The 13,332-nt window shown below is 43.5% G+C and overlaps 1 protein-coding gene across 1 annotated transcript in view; it reads left to right on the top strand.

The window, feature by feature from the left end:
- Positions 1 to 646: 646 nt before the first annotated feature.
- Positions 647 to 13,332, top strand: part of TXK (TXK tyrosine kinase) — a 54,630-nt gene continuing 41,944 nt past the window's right edge. The window contains exon 1 of the mRNA XM_036020219.1: positions 647 to 1,016. Within this exon, the coding sequence (XP_035876112.1) occupies positions 929 to 1,016 (88 nt within the window). The 5' untranslated portion in view covers positions 647 to 928. The remainder of the gene's footprint in view (positions 1,017 to 13,332) is intronic.

Genomic DNA, 13,332 nt, shown 5'->3' with positions numbered 1-13,332 from the left:
TTCCTTCCCCCTCCCCATCCTTCCCTTTTCACCTTGAGGAGCTGTGCTGGAAGTGCTCCATGGCACTGGCACTGAGGAGAGTGAGGAGGAGGGCAGTCCTGGCACTAACTGTTACATTTACAGTGGGTATGGAAAACAAGGTAATACCTGGCACCATCTGGAAAATTTGTTTTCCAAAAATCTTTAAATGTCTCACTAAAACTTAAAAAAAGAGTTTTTACGTAGAAGCAGAGCTAAGGCAAAAGGTAAAGTAAAAATAGAAGTATCCACCCAGAATGCTTAGAGATCTTAATCTATAAGGCAGGAAATAGGAAGGGCAATGTGAATGTGTTGTGTTTTCGCTAGAGTTGGTCCCTTTAGTTTCAGTGAATTTTTCTTTATATTTTCCAGTGGGACGAGGGGAAGCGCCCGGGTGCATTTTGTATTGTCATTTTTATGTTTCTTGGCCACGCTCTAGTCCCTGTATGTGTACAATTTCATTGGTTGCACGCCCCCCACCACCCTCCCCCCAAAAAAGGTGTCCTCACACAGTCCCTGGAGTGTCTGTACCGAGTGGGAGGACAGAGCATTCTAGACTTTGTATTCCAAAACCTAGAATCTGTTTCTGTTTCCACCACTGTGTCCCTTATCCTCTGCTTCTATTTCCTTCTGTCTCCAGGGAGGACAGTTTGATCTGCTGGTTTTTCAGGTCCCTTTTACCAAAATTCTGTGATTTCTTGAAAATGTTGTTTGCTGGAGTTGCCCACGCAGGTGGGAATGAGAAGCGACGTGCCCCACCCCCAGAGATCTGGATGCAGATTGGGGCGCTTTCTGATGCAGGCCTTTGGGCTGTCATTCACACGCTGCTGAGGCTTCAGAACAGGAAAATGGGTGGGGCTGGCGTGGCCCATGAGACACACCGTGGGGGAGCAATGACTGCAGTTGAAAGATGTGTGTGTGTGACCGGAGCACCGCTGCAGGACTGAAGCCGGTGTCGTCTGCCCCGGGCCGAAGTGCAGCCATGATTCTCTCCACCTGTAAGTGAGCCGGCCGTGTCGTTTATCCCTGGGCTGCTTGGGGCATGCTCCTCATCCGTGCACTCCAGGAGAGGTCTTCTCTAAGGCGCAGGGCTCATGACATCTGGAGGACAGTTCCCCCAGAGGTGACAGGGGTTGGTTTGTTATTTAAAGAATCAGTGTGGCAGTATCCTTTTAGTAAATGTTCCCTAGGGAGAAGGCAAAAGAAAGCAAAGCAAAAGCAGGGTCCTGAAATCTGTACGAGCGTGTAGAAAGGCAGTGAGCGAAGTGTTTTTAGAAGGATGCCTGGTGTTACCAGCTCGGGTGGGAAGGCGAGGAGACCACGCTCTTGGTCAGGGTCTGCTGCAGCCTAGGAGGGCCACCTGCGGTACCTGCTTTGTGTCATGTTCTCAACTCTAAAATGGTGACTCTCTTTTTGCCTGCCTTCCAACCAAATATCACACAGAAACAATAGATTAAAATGACAGACAGGTTCTTCCTGAACTTCATTTTGGAGTTGTTTTGGGAGACTGTTCAGTCCCATGTGCAGTTTTGGGAAATGCTTATTAGTTTAGCGGTCTGACTCAGAGGTCCTTATCATGCAAATAATTAAAAGTAGGGAAGAAAAACAGTCTTTGATTTTGATTCTAAGGAACCAAACTTCAACAAAGCTCTGTCACATCAGATGAAAGCAATCAAAGGCCAGCTAACAAAGTTTTTATGTTTCTGATTTTCAAGTGGCAATAGGAAAAAGTGATTGCAGCTTTCAAATGTTATCTGCCTAGCCCTGGTTAGGTTCACTTTCCGGTCAGGGCACATATAAGAAGCAACCAGTGAATGGATAAATAAGTGGAACAACAAATCGATCCCCCCACCCCTTGCTCTCTAAAATGAATAAATAAAAAACTGAAAAATAATATTATCTGTTTAAATCAAATCACCTCATAGGACCCAAGGCTTGCCAGTAGCATTTGTAAAAAAAAGTAATAAACCAGGTTGTTCCAGTTGTACTGACCTGCATGTAAGTTAGGGCCTTGATCTTGCTGTGGGTAAAAATGGGCTGCCTCCGATCAGAAGTGCAGGCCAAGCAGAGCAAGGCAGAAAGGGCAAAGAGGCAGCAGCCTCTCCCACCTCCCTGCAGTGGCAGGACAGAGATGAACGGTGGCTGCATAAAAACCTGTTTATCAAAAGCTATGTGAGCATCTGTTCTTCATTTCTGGTGAGGGCAGACCTAGAGAAGAGGCGATAAGTTGTAATAGGAAGGGCTTAGCTCTATGTAAAATAAATAATGGTGAGGGTCGGGACAGGAACTTGCAATTGCCCGAGGGACGAAATAAGTGACTACCTATTGGCGGGGTTGTTCTGAGGATCTTTCTGTCTGGCTCGGAAGGACATGGATGTGACCGACTCTCACTGTCCCTCCCAACTTCTGATCACTTGATTTGATGGTAAGAATGCCTTCTTTTCTTTTGCTCTAAACTGCAGCTAGACGTGGCTCTTTCTTTCTTCTGGGTGGAACCGTGAGTATTTACTGTCGACATTAGAAAGCTAAGACAAGCATCAAAGCGTATTATTATGAATCAAAAAAAAGTTTGTCTGTGTTTGCCAGGCCAGGGGCATTTGCCAAATGTGTTTGTTGCTTTAAGGGCTGTCGTAGAAGGCTGGCCGCGGAGTCCGCCACAGGGCAGGAGCACTTGAGTGAGAAGTGATCGTACTGCATGTGGGGGGAGCCCAGGAGAGGCCTGGGGCATGGCTCCAACGAGGTTCCGTGTGTGAAGTGTAACCCACATGGCTAGGCTTTCTACCAGCTACCAGTTGCCCCGAGAACGGCCCCAGCCCAGGGGTGTTAGAGGACAGGGCGCAGGTGATAGAGCTGGGGGCTCGAAAAGCTCGCCTCTTTCCTCCCCTCCACCTCATTTTCATCTAAGTTCTCAGCCTTTCTTTTCCTTCCAATGTATAAATGAAAGGGGATAATTTATACAACTGGTTCTAAAGTATCAGCATGCCTAGAGTGTGCCTGGGATGCTGTTGAAATGCAAGTGTCTGGACTCAACTGCGTAATTTGTAGAGTGAGGTCCAGATCCCTTAATCACAGTGTCTTTCTAGGGCCTCTGTTTTCAAAGCCTTCTCTTGTTCCTTATTGCATGTGATTCCCACACCAGCCCTGCCAAGTTAGCATCTTCTGTCGTTACTGTGAACAGGAGGACAAACAGGGCAGCTGCCCAGGGAGGCGCTAAGATGGTCCCCCGTGATGTCCACCCCTTGGTGTCCACGCCCTGTGCACTCCCTCTCCCTGAGTATGAATCGAGCCTGGTAACTTCTCATGAATGGAATGTTGTAAAAATGATGCAGTATAACTTCTGAGACGAAGTTGCAAAGATCCCATGGCTTCTGCCCTAGTGCTCTTGGGCTGTCTGTCTCTTGGGTCACCCGCCATGCTGTGAGCAGCCTCTGGAGACTGCCCATCACGAGAACCAGGGCTCCGAGGCCTGCTGACTGCAGTGCGAGTGAACTTGGAATTGGATTCTCCAGCTCAGCCCAGCTAAGCTGTGCCTGGACTCCTGACCCACAGAAATTGTGAGGCCATAAATGTTTTACACCTCTCAGTTTGGGGAGAGCTTGTTTCCAACATTAGATAACTAACTCAGTGGCAAAATGAGAAAGAGCTGTGGGCTACCACTTGGACTCAGGCTGGAGCCAAATTCTCGGGAACAGAGAATTTCTCAATGTTGATATGGACATGAGTACCCAGGGGTCTTTTCTTTGGTTTGTAAATCATTTCGCTGTTATCCCCCTGCACTGCCTGTCGTATTTATGGTCACGGTAGCCACTGTGTCACTGCATCGGTGAGGGTTCCATGTCTTCTTGTGCGCTGGCCTGCAGATTCCCCTGTTGCTCTAGGCGATGCCCACGTGGCCAGCATCGCCTGGCCACCGCCTGCTCGCCGAGTGGCACGGAGTGCAGCTTCCGGTACAGTGCCGACCACACCGGCAGGGCTGGTGGCCTGGGGCTTCTTCACATCACAAGCTGGCCAGATGGCTTCGGTGTGATTTGTGTGAGTGCTGCAGAAACTCGGCTCACAGATGACAACAGCCTTCTAGGAAACAACTACTCTGAGACCCGGGGGCGGGGCGGACTTGTGTGCAAGATGGCTGCCTGCAGCTCACATCAGCTCATTACCCGGGAGACAGCAAAATTCCTGCACAGGGCAAACGAGGGCTCTGGGGTGCTGGAATGTTCTGGGGCAAGGGGTCCCCCTGGCTGGAGCAGTGAGCAGATGAGCAGTCTTTAGGGAGCCTCTGCTTTTCCTTCGAGCACCCTTTGCTCCCAGAAACACCATCTTCTCTGGTGCCCAGTGACCTTCTAACCTCTCAGGCTTCTAGAATCGCCCTACCCCTTCCTCACCCTCAGCACCCTTTAGCCGCAGCCAGACCAAGCACCATTCTAATCTTCCACCCAAATTTATCCACTTACTGTCCCATGAGTTAGGTACCTATTTTCTGTTAGTAAGCAATGAATCCCTTAATGTAGTTACTCCTCTTACTTCAAGGTTTCACAGACAAGGGTACTGTTAAAAACAAGTTTGAAAATCTGGCATAGAGTTGTTAGCTTATTTTGCCCATAGGTTTAAAAAGATTAACATCAGTTCCTAGAAGAATGACCATTTCAATATCAAAAAGAAATACACGCAGGGGCATTCTTGTTCAATGTGTTCTTTGAATGTCAAAAGGAGGCATACACACAAAACAAGAATGATTTAACACTCCAATATATAGACTGTGGACTCGGGACAGCTTCCTAAAATGAAAAAAAAAAATTAATGAAAATGTTAGTGTTTCTCTCCCCTCCCTTCCCCTCCCCTCCCCTCCCTTCCCTTCTTCCTCCTTTATTGGTCTGGATTCTTGGCTTGGCATTTGGAAAGCCTCTTCTGATGCTTAGTCAGAGGTAGAAATCCATTCTAAATAAAGCTAGCTATGTGTCACACCTCCCAGATAACAGGTTAAATCAATGAAAATGTGTCTGTCTTCAAAAGGTAGAGAGCTCTACCTTTATCTTAAGATAGAGTTCTTCCTGGCTGGTGTGGCTCAGTGGATTGAGTGCCTGCTTGCCAACCAAAGGGTTGCTGGTTCGATTCCCAGTCAGGGCACATGCCAGGGTTGTGGGCCAGGTCCCCAGTGGGGGCACATGAGAGACAACCACCCATTGATGGTTCTCTCCCTCTCTTTCTTCCTCCCTTCTCCTCTCTAAAAATAAGTAAATAAAATCTTAAAAAAGGGGAGAAAGCTCTGTGGTGGGAATTTATGACAGTAATGAGGGAGTTTCGCCTTTCAGTAAATTTCTGAAGGAAAAAAAAAGGCATGTCTTGCAGTGAGCTTAGAGGCGCAGCTCTAATCACCTGGAGAGCTGTTTTCTCCAGAGCCACAGGTTTTCAAGCTGCAAATGCAGTTGGCACCAGAATTCCTTGGCTTAAAGCCACGACCTGGAGTACGTGGGTGGGCGACTATCCGGGCCTTTGGTTCAGGGCAACTCTCGAAACTGAGCCAGTTACTCATGTTTTCAAATAAAAATCTGTAGCCATCTGCTAGTTATTGTGACAAAATTCAGGAGGAATGAATTTCACTTGAACCACTGATTCAAAATGAAACTCCGACATCGGAAATGCCAGGGGATGAACACGAGGTTACGCTGTTACATAAACCTCAAAACATTAGAAACGGAAGGTGCGCCACCGGCGTTGCTTCCCAGACAGCAGCGGCGCACAGCTTTTCATCAAGTGTTTATTTGTTGTCCTGAAAGGTGGCCGTGGGAGCGATTCTGGGAAGCGGTGCTTCTCACATTCGCTCCCTTCCAGCGCCCCCTGGTGGAAACCCGGTCTCAGAAAGAGCCGTGGTGTAGCCAGGGGAGGGGAAAGGAATGCTAACCAGGCACGGGTGAGAGGAGACGCAAGCCTTCCCAGAAAAGAACACAAATACCAAATAAAATGAGAGGCTGCACTGCCTGACCCATGAGAGGTGCGCCACTTCCTAAAGGTCACAGAGATTCCGTTGGACGTGATGACCTTTTCCGGATTTGCTGGTCCATGATATGTAATTAAAGGTATTTGCTGGGGAATAAGAAGCAGATGAAAAGAACAGAGCAGATGTCCGCCTGAGGGAGGAGACTGGCTCCTTCCTGCGATAATCCTCTACCCCAATACTTCCTTCCAGTGGGCAAATAGTCATTGCCCATCTCTGGGGCATTTTAGTCTCTCTGGCAAAAGCCCTTGATATGTATGAGTTTTGGCATAAACTGAGAATTTTCCAAAGGTGTAAAAATGCTTTCTTTATGAAGACACATCAGCAAAAACAATCCCAAGAATGGTTTCTGTAATCAGAGTAGGAATGTGGAAGTTACTCTGTGTATTTATTCACCTGGGAGACCTGTGATGCTGTAAATTGAAAATGACCCCACACCTAATAATCATTGATAACAGCTTTGGAATGAGTCAATCCATGGATCTATAAAGATGAATGGTGTCTTGGAAAGCCATGCCCAGCAAGAGAACACCAGGGAGCTGTTCGGCTTTCACAGTTTGTTTTTTGCTTGCTTAGCAAGCAATTCTTTATCAGGCAGCAGCTATTTGTTAGCAGCTGTGCTGGGCAGAAGGGAGGGAGCTGTCCACAAGGCAGAAGTTGGCCTTCCTGCCCACAGCTGCTGTGGATCGCCAGGGGAGAGAGACCAAGAACCTTATCATAATGAAAGCAGTGGCAGGGTAGGTTGGTACCTCTACTGGAGGACAACTGTCTTGGCTATTGAATCAGGAAAACTAAATATTTAAAGATGCTTTCTCTTAAATAACAGGCTTTGGGAAAGAGCAGAGGTAACCAAGGGAATGTTGTTGGGTTTATAATCCACTCTGCTTGTGTGTTTTGTGGGTTCAGGGAACAGGAAAAGGCTTTTTTCTTAGTTCCCAGATATCAATTCTGCCTGCTGACTGATACCAGCAATTTCTATGTATTTCAAGTTAAGGTATTAGGATGGTTCATTTTGTGGTTCTACTTGGCTGGGACATAATGCCCAGATATTTGGTCAAACATTATTTTGGATGTTTCTATGAAAGTGTTTTGGGGATGAGATTAACATTTACATAGGTGTATTTTGAGTAAAACAGATTATTCTCCATAATGCAGGTGGGCCTCATCTAATCAGTTGAAGGCCTTAATAGAACAAAGACTGACCTCCCCTGAGCAAGCAGGAATTCTGTCAGCAAACTGCCTTCAGACTTGAACTGTAGCTCTTCCCTGAGAATCTGGCCTACCAGCCCATCCCACCAAATTTTGAACATACCAGTCTCCACAATCATTTGAGCCACTTCCTTGGAATAAATCTTTCTGTACATGCTAATACATGTGTCATGCCCCAAACGTGAAAATGCCTTCAAAAGAAACTACAGTACATGTTTACTATTATATCATTTATACCTTATCAAGAATAGGTTTTGCCCTGACCACTGTGGTTCAATTGGTTGGGCATTGCTCCGCAAAGTGAAAGGTTGCTGGTTCGATTCCTGGACAGGGCACATGCTTGGGTTGCAGTCCAGTCCCCACTTGGGACATGTGTGAGAGGCAACCAACTGATGCTTCTCTCTAACATCGTTGTTTTTCTCCCTCTCTTTCTCCCTCCCTTCCCCTCTCTCTAAAAATAAATAAACAACATCTTTAAAAAGAATAAGCTCCAGAGTCTCCTAGGAGCTGTTTTGATAATGGGAGAGAGAGCCAGTTAGAGTCCGGAACAGAAGGAACATTTGCCTCCGAGTCAGGGGTAAGAATGGGCTCAGCACGGAGCAGTTGCAGGCCACGAGGGTCAGTTTTGGCTTACTGGGCCTTCTTCCTTTGTTTTGTAAGAGGGAGAACCACACCTGCTTCTTGTCTATTTACTTTAAATACATCCTGTGAGTACCCCGAAAGTTCCCAGGAACTGGGTAGGGGGGAAAGGCTGAAAGTTAAATGAGTAACTGCTATGTTCTAGGCACTTCACCTCATCTATCTTTTTTCCTACCCTCTACACATCTTCTACCGTATTTTATCAGTATACGATGATTCTTTTTTAAAAATACTTTTACTTTTAAATTAAAGTTGATGTGCAATATTGTATTAGTTTCAGATGCACAACCCCCTGATTCGACATTTATATAATTTATGAAATGGTCACCCCGATAAATGTAATACCTACCTGACACCATACATACAAGTAGTTATTACAGTATTATTGATTATATTCCCTATGCTGTACATTGTATCTCTGTGACTATTCTATAGCTACCAAGTTGTACTCCTTACTTTAACCCTTTCACCTTTTTCACCCACCCACCCAATCCCCCTCCCATTTGGCATCTGTCATAATGTTCTCTGTATCTGTGAGTCTGTTTGCTTATTTAGATTGCATATATGAGACATTATCTGGCATTTGTTTTTTTCTTTCTGATTTAGGCCACTTAGCATACATGAAATAAGTCATGTCCACCCTTGCTGTTGCAGATGGCAAGATTTCTTTCTTTTTTTATGGCTGCATCACATTTCAGTGGATATATGCACCACTTCTTTATCCATTCATTTATTGATGGACACTTAGGCTGGCTCCGTTATCTTGGCTATTGTAAATAATGCTGCAATGAACATATGGATGTATATGTCTTTTCAATTTAGTGTTTTGGGTATTTTTTTTTGATAAATACCCAGAAGTGGAGTGTCTAGGTTGTTCTTTGTCTCTTGTTATAGACTTTGCACAAAAGCCTGTGTTTTGTCTGGTGTAAGTACTGCTAACCCAGCCTTTTTTTTTTTTGGCTTCCATTTTCGTGAAATATCTTTTTCCATCCCTTTACTTTCAGTCTGTGTGTGTCTTTTGATCTGAAATGGGTCTCTTGTAGAGAATATATGTAAGGGTTTCGTTTTGTTATCCATTCAGTTACTTATATTTTTTGATTAGAGCATTTAATCCATCAACATAATAGCATTTAAAGTAATTGTTGCTATAAGAGGACTAGATGATAATGGAAAAATATAATAAAGATTATATATTTAAACTAAAAAATATTTGTTGAGATATGTATATTTCTAAAATATATCAAAATTTTAGATTTTGTAAATTATGTACTTTTGTATTTTTTCAGTTGAATTTTAAATGTCAGAAATTTTCCTAGAATTTTACTTTCTGGTGAGAATTTTAGAAATGTCATAATTTTTCAGTTAGCTCAGAATTTATATGTACATGGTAGCCATCTCCTACTAAATTGTGACATTGTATTTTGGGGCATTGGTTAATTTGTATATTTAAAGATATTATAGATGTACAATTAAAAACACAACAAAAACCAGGATATTTAGTAAGAGTACCTATTGTCACTTAAAACACACAAATTACATGTTTGTTAGAATACTTTCTATATTTTCTTTCTTGATCTCAATGACCACCTTTTGTTGTTATTTGGAATACTAACCATTATATACATTCTTATGACAATTTATAAGGTGGCATCCATAATAGCAATATTTTGTCCTTTCTAAACACAAAACAGTTTTTAAAAAATATATTGTCTTATTGGTTTGTTTAAGTATGCTCTATATCACAGCCTTTTCTCTGAATACTCTTAACACATACATAGTAATATATTTACCTCAAAACCTTACCTAAGTGGAAATATGAAAGGCATACTTCCAGTTGGTATTCGGTATCAGCTTTACCTAGTTTTCATTAAAGTCATTTAACTCTATTGGTCAGAGTTGTCATTGTTTGTATGTAATTGTGGTACATAACATGACAACATTTATTATGTTGAAGAATAACTTTTAATTAACTGACAATTCTTTAGTGATAAATCAATAGAAAAATAAGTCTTCCATTTATAAACTTAAGAAATAATCGTGGATAGATAGGTATTTAATACCACTTCATTATTCATATTTATTATCTTTTTTCTTCTTCTTAAAGAAGACCCTTTAACATTTCTTGTAATACTGGGTTGGTGGTGATAAACTCCTTCAGCTTTTTCTTGTCTGGGAAGTTTTTTTATCTGTCCTTTGATTCTAAGTGATAGCTTTGCTGAGCAGAGTAGCCTTGATTGTAGGTTCTTGCTTTTCATCATTTTGAACATTTTGTGCCAATTCTTTCTGGCCTGCAAAATTTCTATTAAGAAATCAGCTAACAGTCTTATGGAAACTCCCTTGTAGGTAACTATCTGCTTTTCTTCTTGCTGCTTTTAAGATTCTCTCCTTGTCTTTAACCTTTGTCATTGTATTTTATTTATTTTATTTTATTTTATTAATTTTTTTAAGATATTATTTTGCCTGTCACACATCCCCACTCTGCCCCCAAATGGGGACCTGGCCTGCAGCCCAGGCATGTGCCCTGAATAGAAATTGAACCAGCGACCTCTTGGTCCTCAGGCTGGCACCCAGTCCACTGAGCCATACCAGCCAGGGCATCCTTTGGCATTTTAATTATGCTATGTCTTGGTGTGGGCCTTTCTGGGTTCATCTTGTTTGTGACTCTTCTGAACTTGTATGTCTATTTCCTTCACCAGGTTAGGGAAGTTTTCTATCTTTATTTTTTCAAAGAGGTTTTCAATTTCTTGCCTCTCTCTTCTCCTTCCATCACCACCGTGATGCAAATGTTGTATACTCAAAATTGTCCCAGAGGCTCCTTGACCTAGCCTAATTTTTTATTATGTTTTTTCTTTTTGCTGTTCTAATTGTTTTCCGCTTACTTATAGTTGAAATTGTTGCTTTGATCCTTTGCATCATCTATTCTACTGTTGATTCACTGTAATGTACTCTTCATTTCAGTTAGTGTATTCTTCACATCTAACTGGTTATTTTTTTTTATGGTTTATATGTCCTTTTTTTATGCTGTTGAAGTTCTCACTAAGTTTCTCGAACATTCTTATAACCATTGTTTTGAACTCTGCACTTGGTCATTTGCTTGCCTCCATTTCATTTTGTTTTTCTTCTGGATTTTTCTCCTGCAAAGTCATTTAGGACATGTTTCTTTGTGTCCTCTTTTGGCTGCTTCCCTGTGTTTAGGTCCATGTATCAGGTAGAACTGTTATGTCTCCCAGGCTTGGCAGAGTGGCCTAATGTAGTGGGTGTCCTGCAGGGCCCAGTGGCATAGCCTCCCTTGTCACTTGAGCTGGCATTTCAGGTGTGCCTCCCCTGTGGTCCGTGAGCACCCTCCTGTTATAGTGGAGCCTTGATTGCTGTTGGCATGTCATTGGGAGGAACTGGCTTTCAGGGTGATTGCCTGTGAGGACTGGTGGCTACTGCAGGGGAGGAGCTGCTATGCAGGAGCCAACCCCATGGAGCAGGTCTTGCTTCCGTGGGGTCTTGGTGCCCATTGAGTCTGTCCTTTGAGTGGGTTGCTTTTGGGGGTGGATGGGTTGTAATCCTGCATGGTCTGAAGCTGACTGCAAAGAGCACATGCTCTGGAGCGTCCTTAGAGGTGCTGGCTAAGGTCAACCACCACCTGTGCCCTGCCCGGGGTCACCTGACATGAGCTACAGTGCAATCTTCAGATGGCTGCTACTTGTGCTGGGCTTGGAAGTGCTTGGAGAGGCCACGCTGTGAACTGAGGCTGGGTGCCTCAGTTAGTGCCAGGCCTGGGGCCACCTAGCAAGAAGTATGAGTACACAGAGGCCAGATGCTGCTCATTTCTAAGGTTTTAGGAAAGCCAGGTGAGGCTGTTTGTATGGGAAAGACCCCGGAAACTTTTTGGGTAGGCCTGCAAGTTGGGTTGGGAGGGGTCTTAGGGTATCACCAGGGTGGGGCAAGTGACCAAAGAGAGGTCAGTGCCCCTGACTAAATTGTCAGGTATCGCATGTTTTAAAAATTTTGCAGCGCACTGGTTGAAAATTGTTGCCTTAGATTATCAAATAAAAAAAAGATAACTACCAACACAATAACCATCTGGTGTTAACATTCTGTCTTGAACCATAAATATATAGGTCATATAAGAAAATTGCATCTTATTGGTCATATTGCATAATAAGGTTGCATCTGATTGGTTAATTCTTGGGAACAGAAATCATATGCATAAGTATAGACACCTGATTTTTTTAAAAAGTCACTGTGGAGCAATAAGGGTCAGTAATTACTGTTATTATTTTTTTGTAGTTAAAATTATACCTTTTTATTGTCAGATTGGCAAAAATATATTTTTTTGGTGTGCTACAGAATTATAGTAATTAGTCTGTGTGCTGTGAGATGAAAAAAAATTGAAAATCACTGCCATATACTATCCTATTACAGAAAAAAAAAACTGAACACCAGAGAGGTTTTACCCATTTTATTTAGCATCTCATAGTTTAATGCTTGGTTTGGGGTAAGCTTCATTTTTTCTTTTGAATATATCTGGGATGAAAGATTAGACTTCTGACCTACTACAAGTGTTAGCTAAAGCTCCGGAAGCTCAGTTTTCTTCAACTTTACTTCCACATAGTGGAACAGCTGACCACAAAAGATCGTGGTAAGCCTAGTTTTCACTGTGGCCAGCTTCAAGCTGTGAGATAGCGTGTGGTAGAATGACTTACTGAGAAGTAGAGCCCAGGTGTAATGTGATGGTATAGATACTGGGGGAGCCTTACTGAAGAGTTATTTATTGGGTTTTGCTATGTGCCAAGCACTAATGGTGGGTGCTATCAAGGAGACAAAAATGTAGGAGACGACGTCCTGGAAGTTGGAGAGCTTACAGTCTAGATCAACGGTTCCCAATTAGGGGTGATTTTGCCTCTAGAGGACATTTGACAATACCTGGAAACACTTTGGTTTTCACAGCTGAGAGGAGACGGGGTGGGTGTCAGAGGGGTGGGAGGTGTTACAGCTGGCCTATAGTGCAGAGTGGGCCAGTGCTGCTGCTAAACCTACAGGACACAGAGCAGGCCCCACAACAAAGACTAATCCGACTTAAAATGTCAATGGTGGTGCCATTGAGAAACGCTGTGAGAGCTGAAACCTACACAAAGAGATTTTAATGGCCATATAGTTAAGCGCCACAGTGCAGGACAGAGCACATGTCCTTTGGGAGCCCACAGGAAGTAGAGCTGGGAGTGGACTGCAATGTGTTTTTTTGCTGTTTTGGGGGGCAGTTTTTTGTTTGTTTGTTTGTTTTCACTCCAGAGGCAGGCAAGGTGTCTGTGAGAATAGAGCAAGTGGAAGAAGTTGGTGCAACAGGAACTAACCGGTGAATACTGAGAGAGGAGAGTGGACCGTATGGTGGAAGGCCTTGAAAATAAGGGGAGGTAAAAAAAAAAAAAGAAAATAAGGGAGGTACACTCTAGTTGCCCTATGTGGTTAAGAGTCTTTTTAAG

The sequence above is a fragment of the Phyllostomus discolor genome, chromosome 1, assembly GCF_004126475.2.
Source record: "Phyllostomus discolor isolate MPI-MPIP mPhyDis1 chromosome 1, mPhyDis1.pri.v3, whole genome shotgun sequence".
Classification (NCBI taxonomy): Eukaryota; Metazoa; Chordata; class Mammalia; order Chiroptera; family Phyllostomidae; genus Phyllostomus; species Phyllostomus discolor.
Note: the sequence above shows the minus strand (reverse complement) of the source record. Positions and strands in the feature narration are given on the sequence as shown.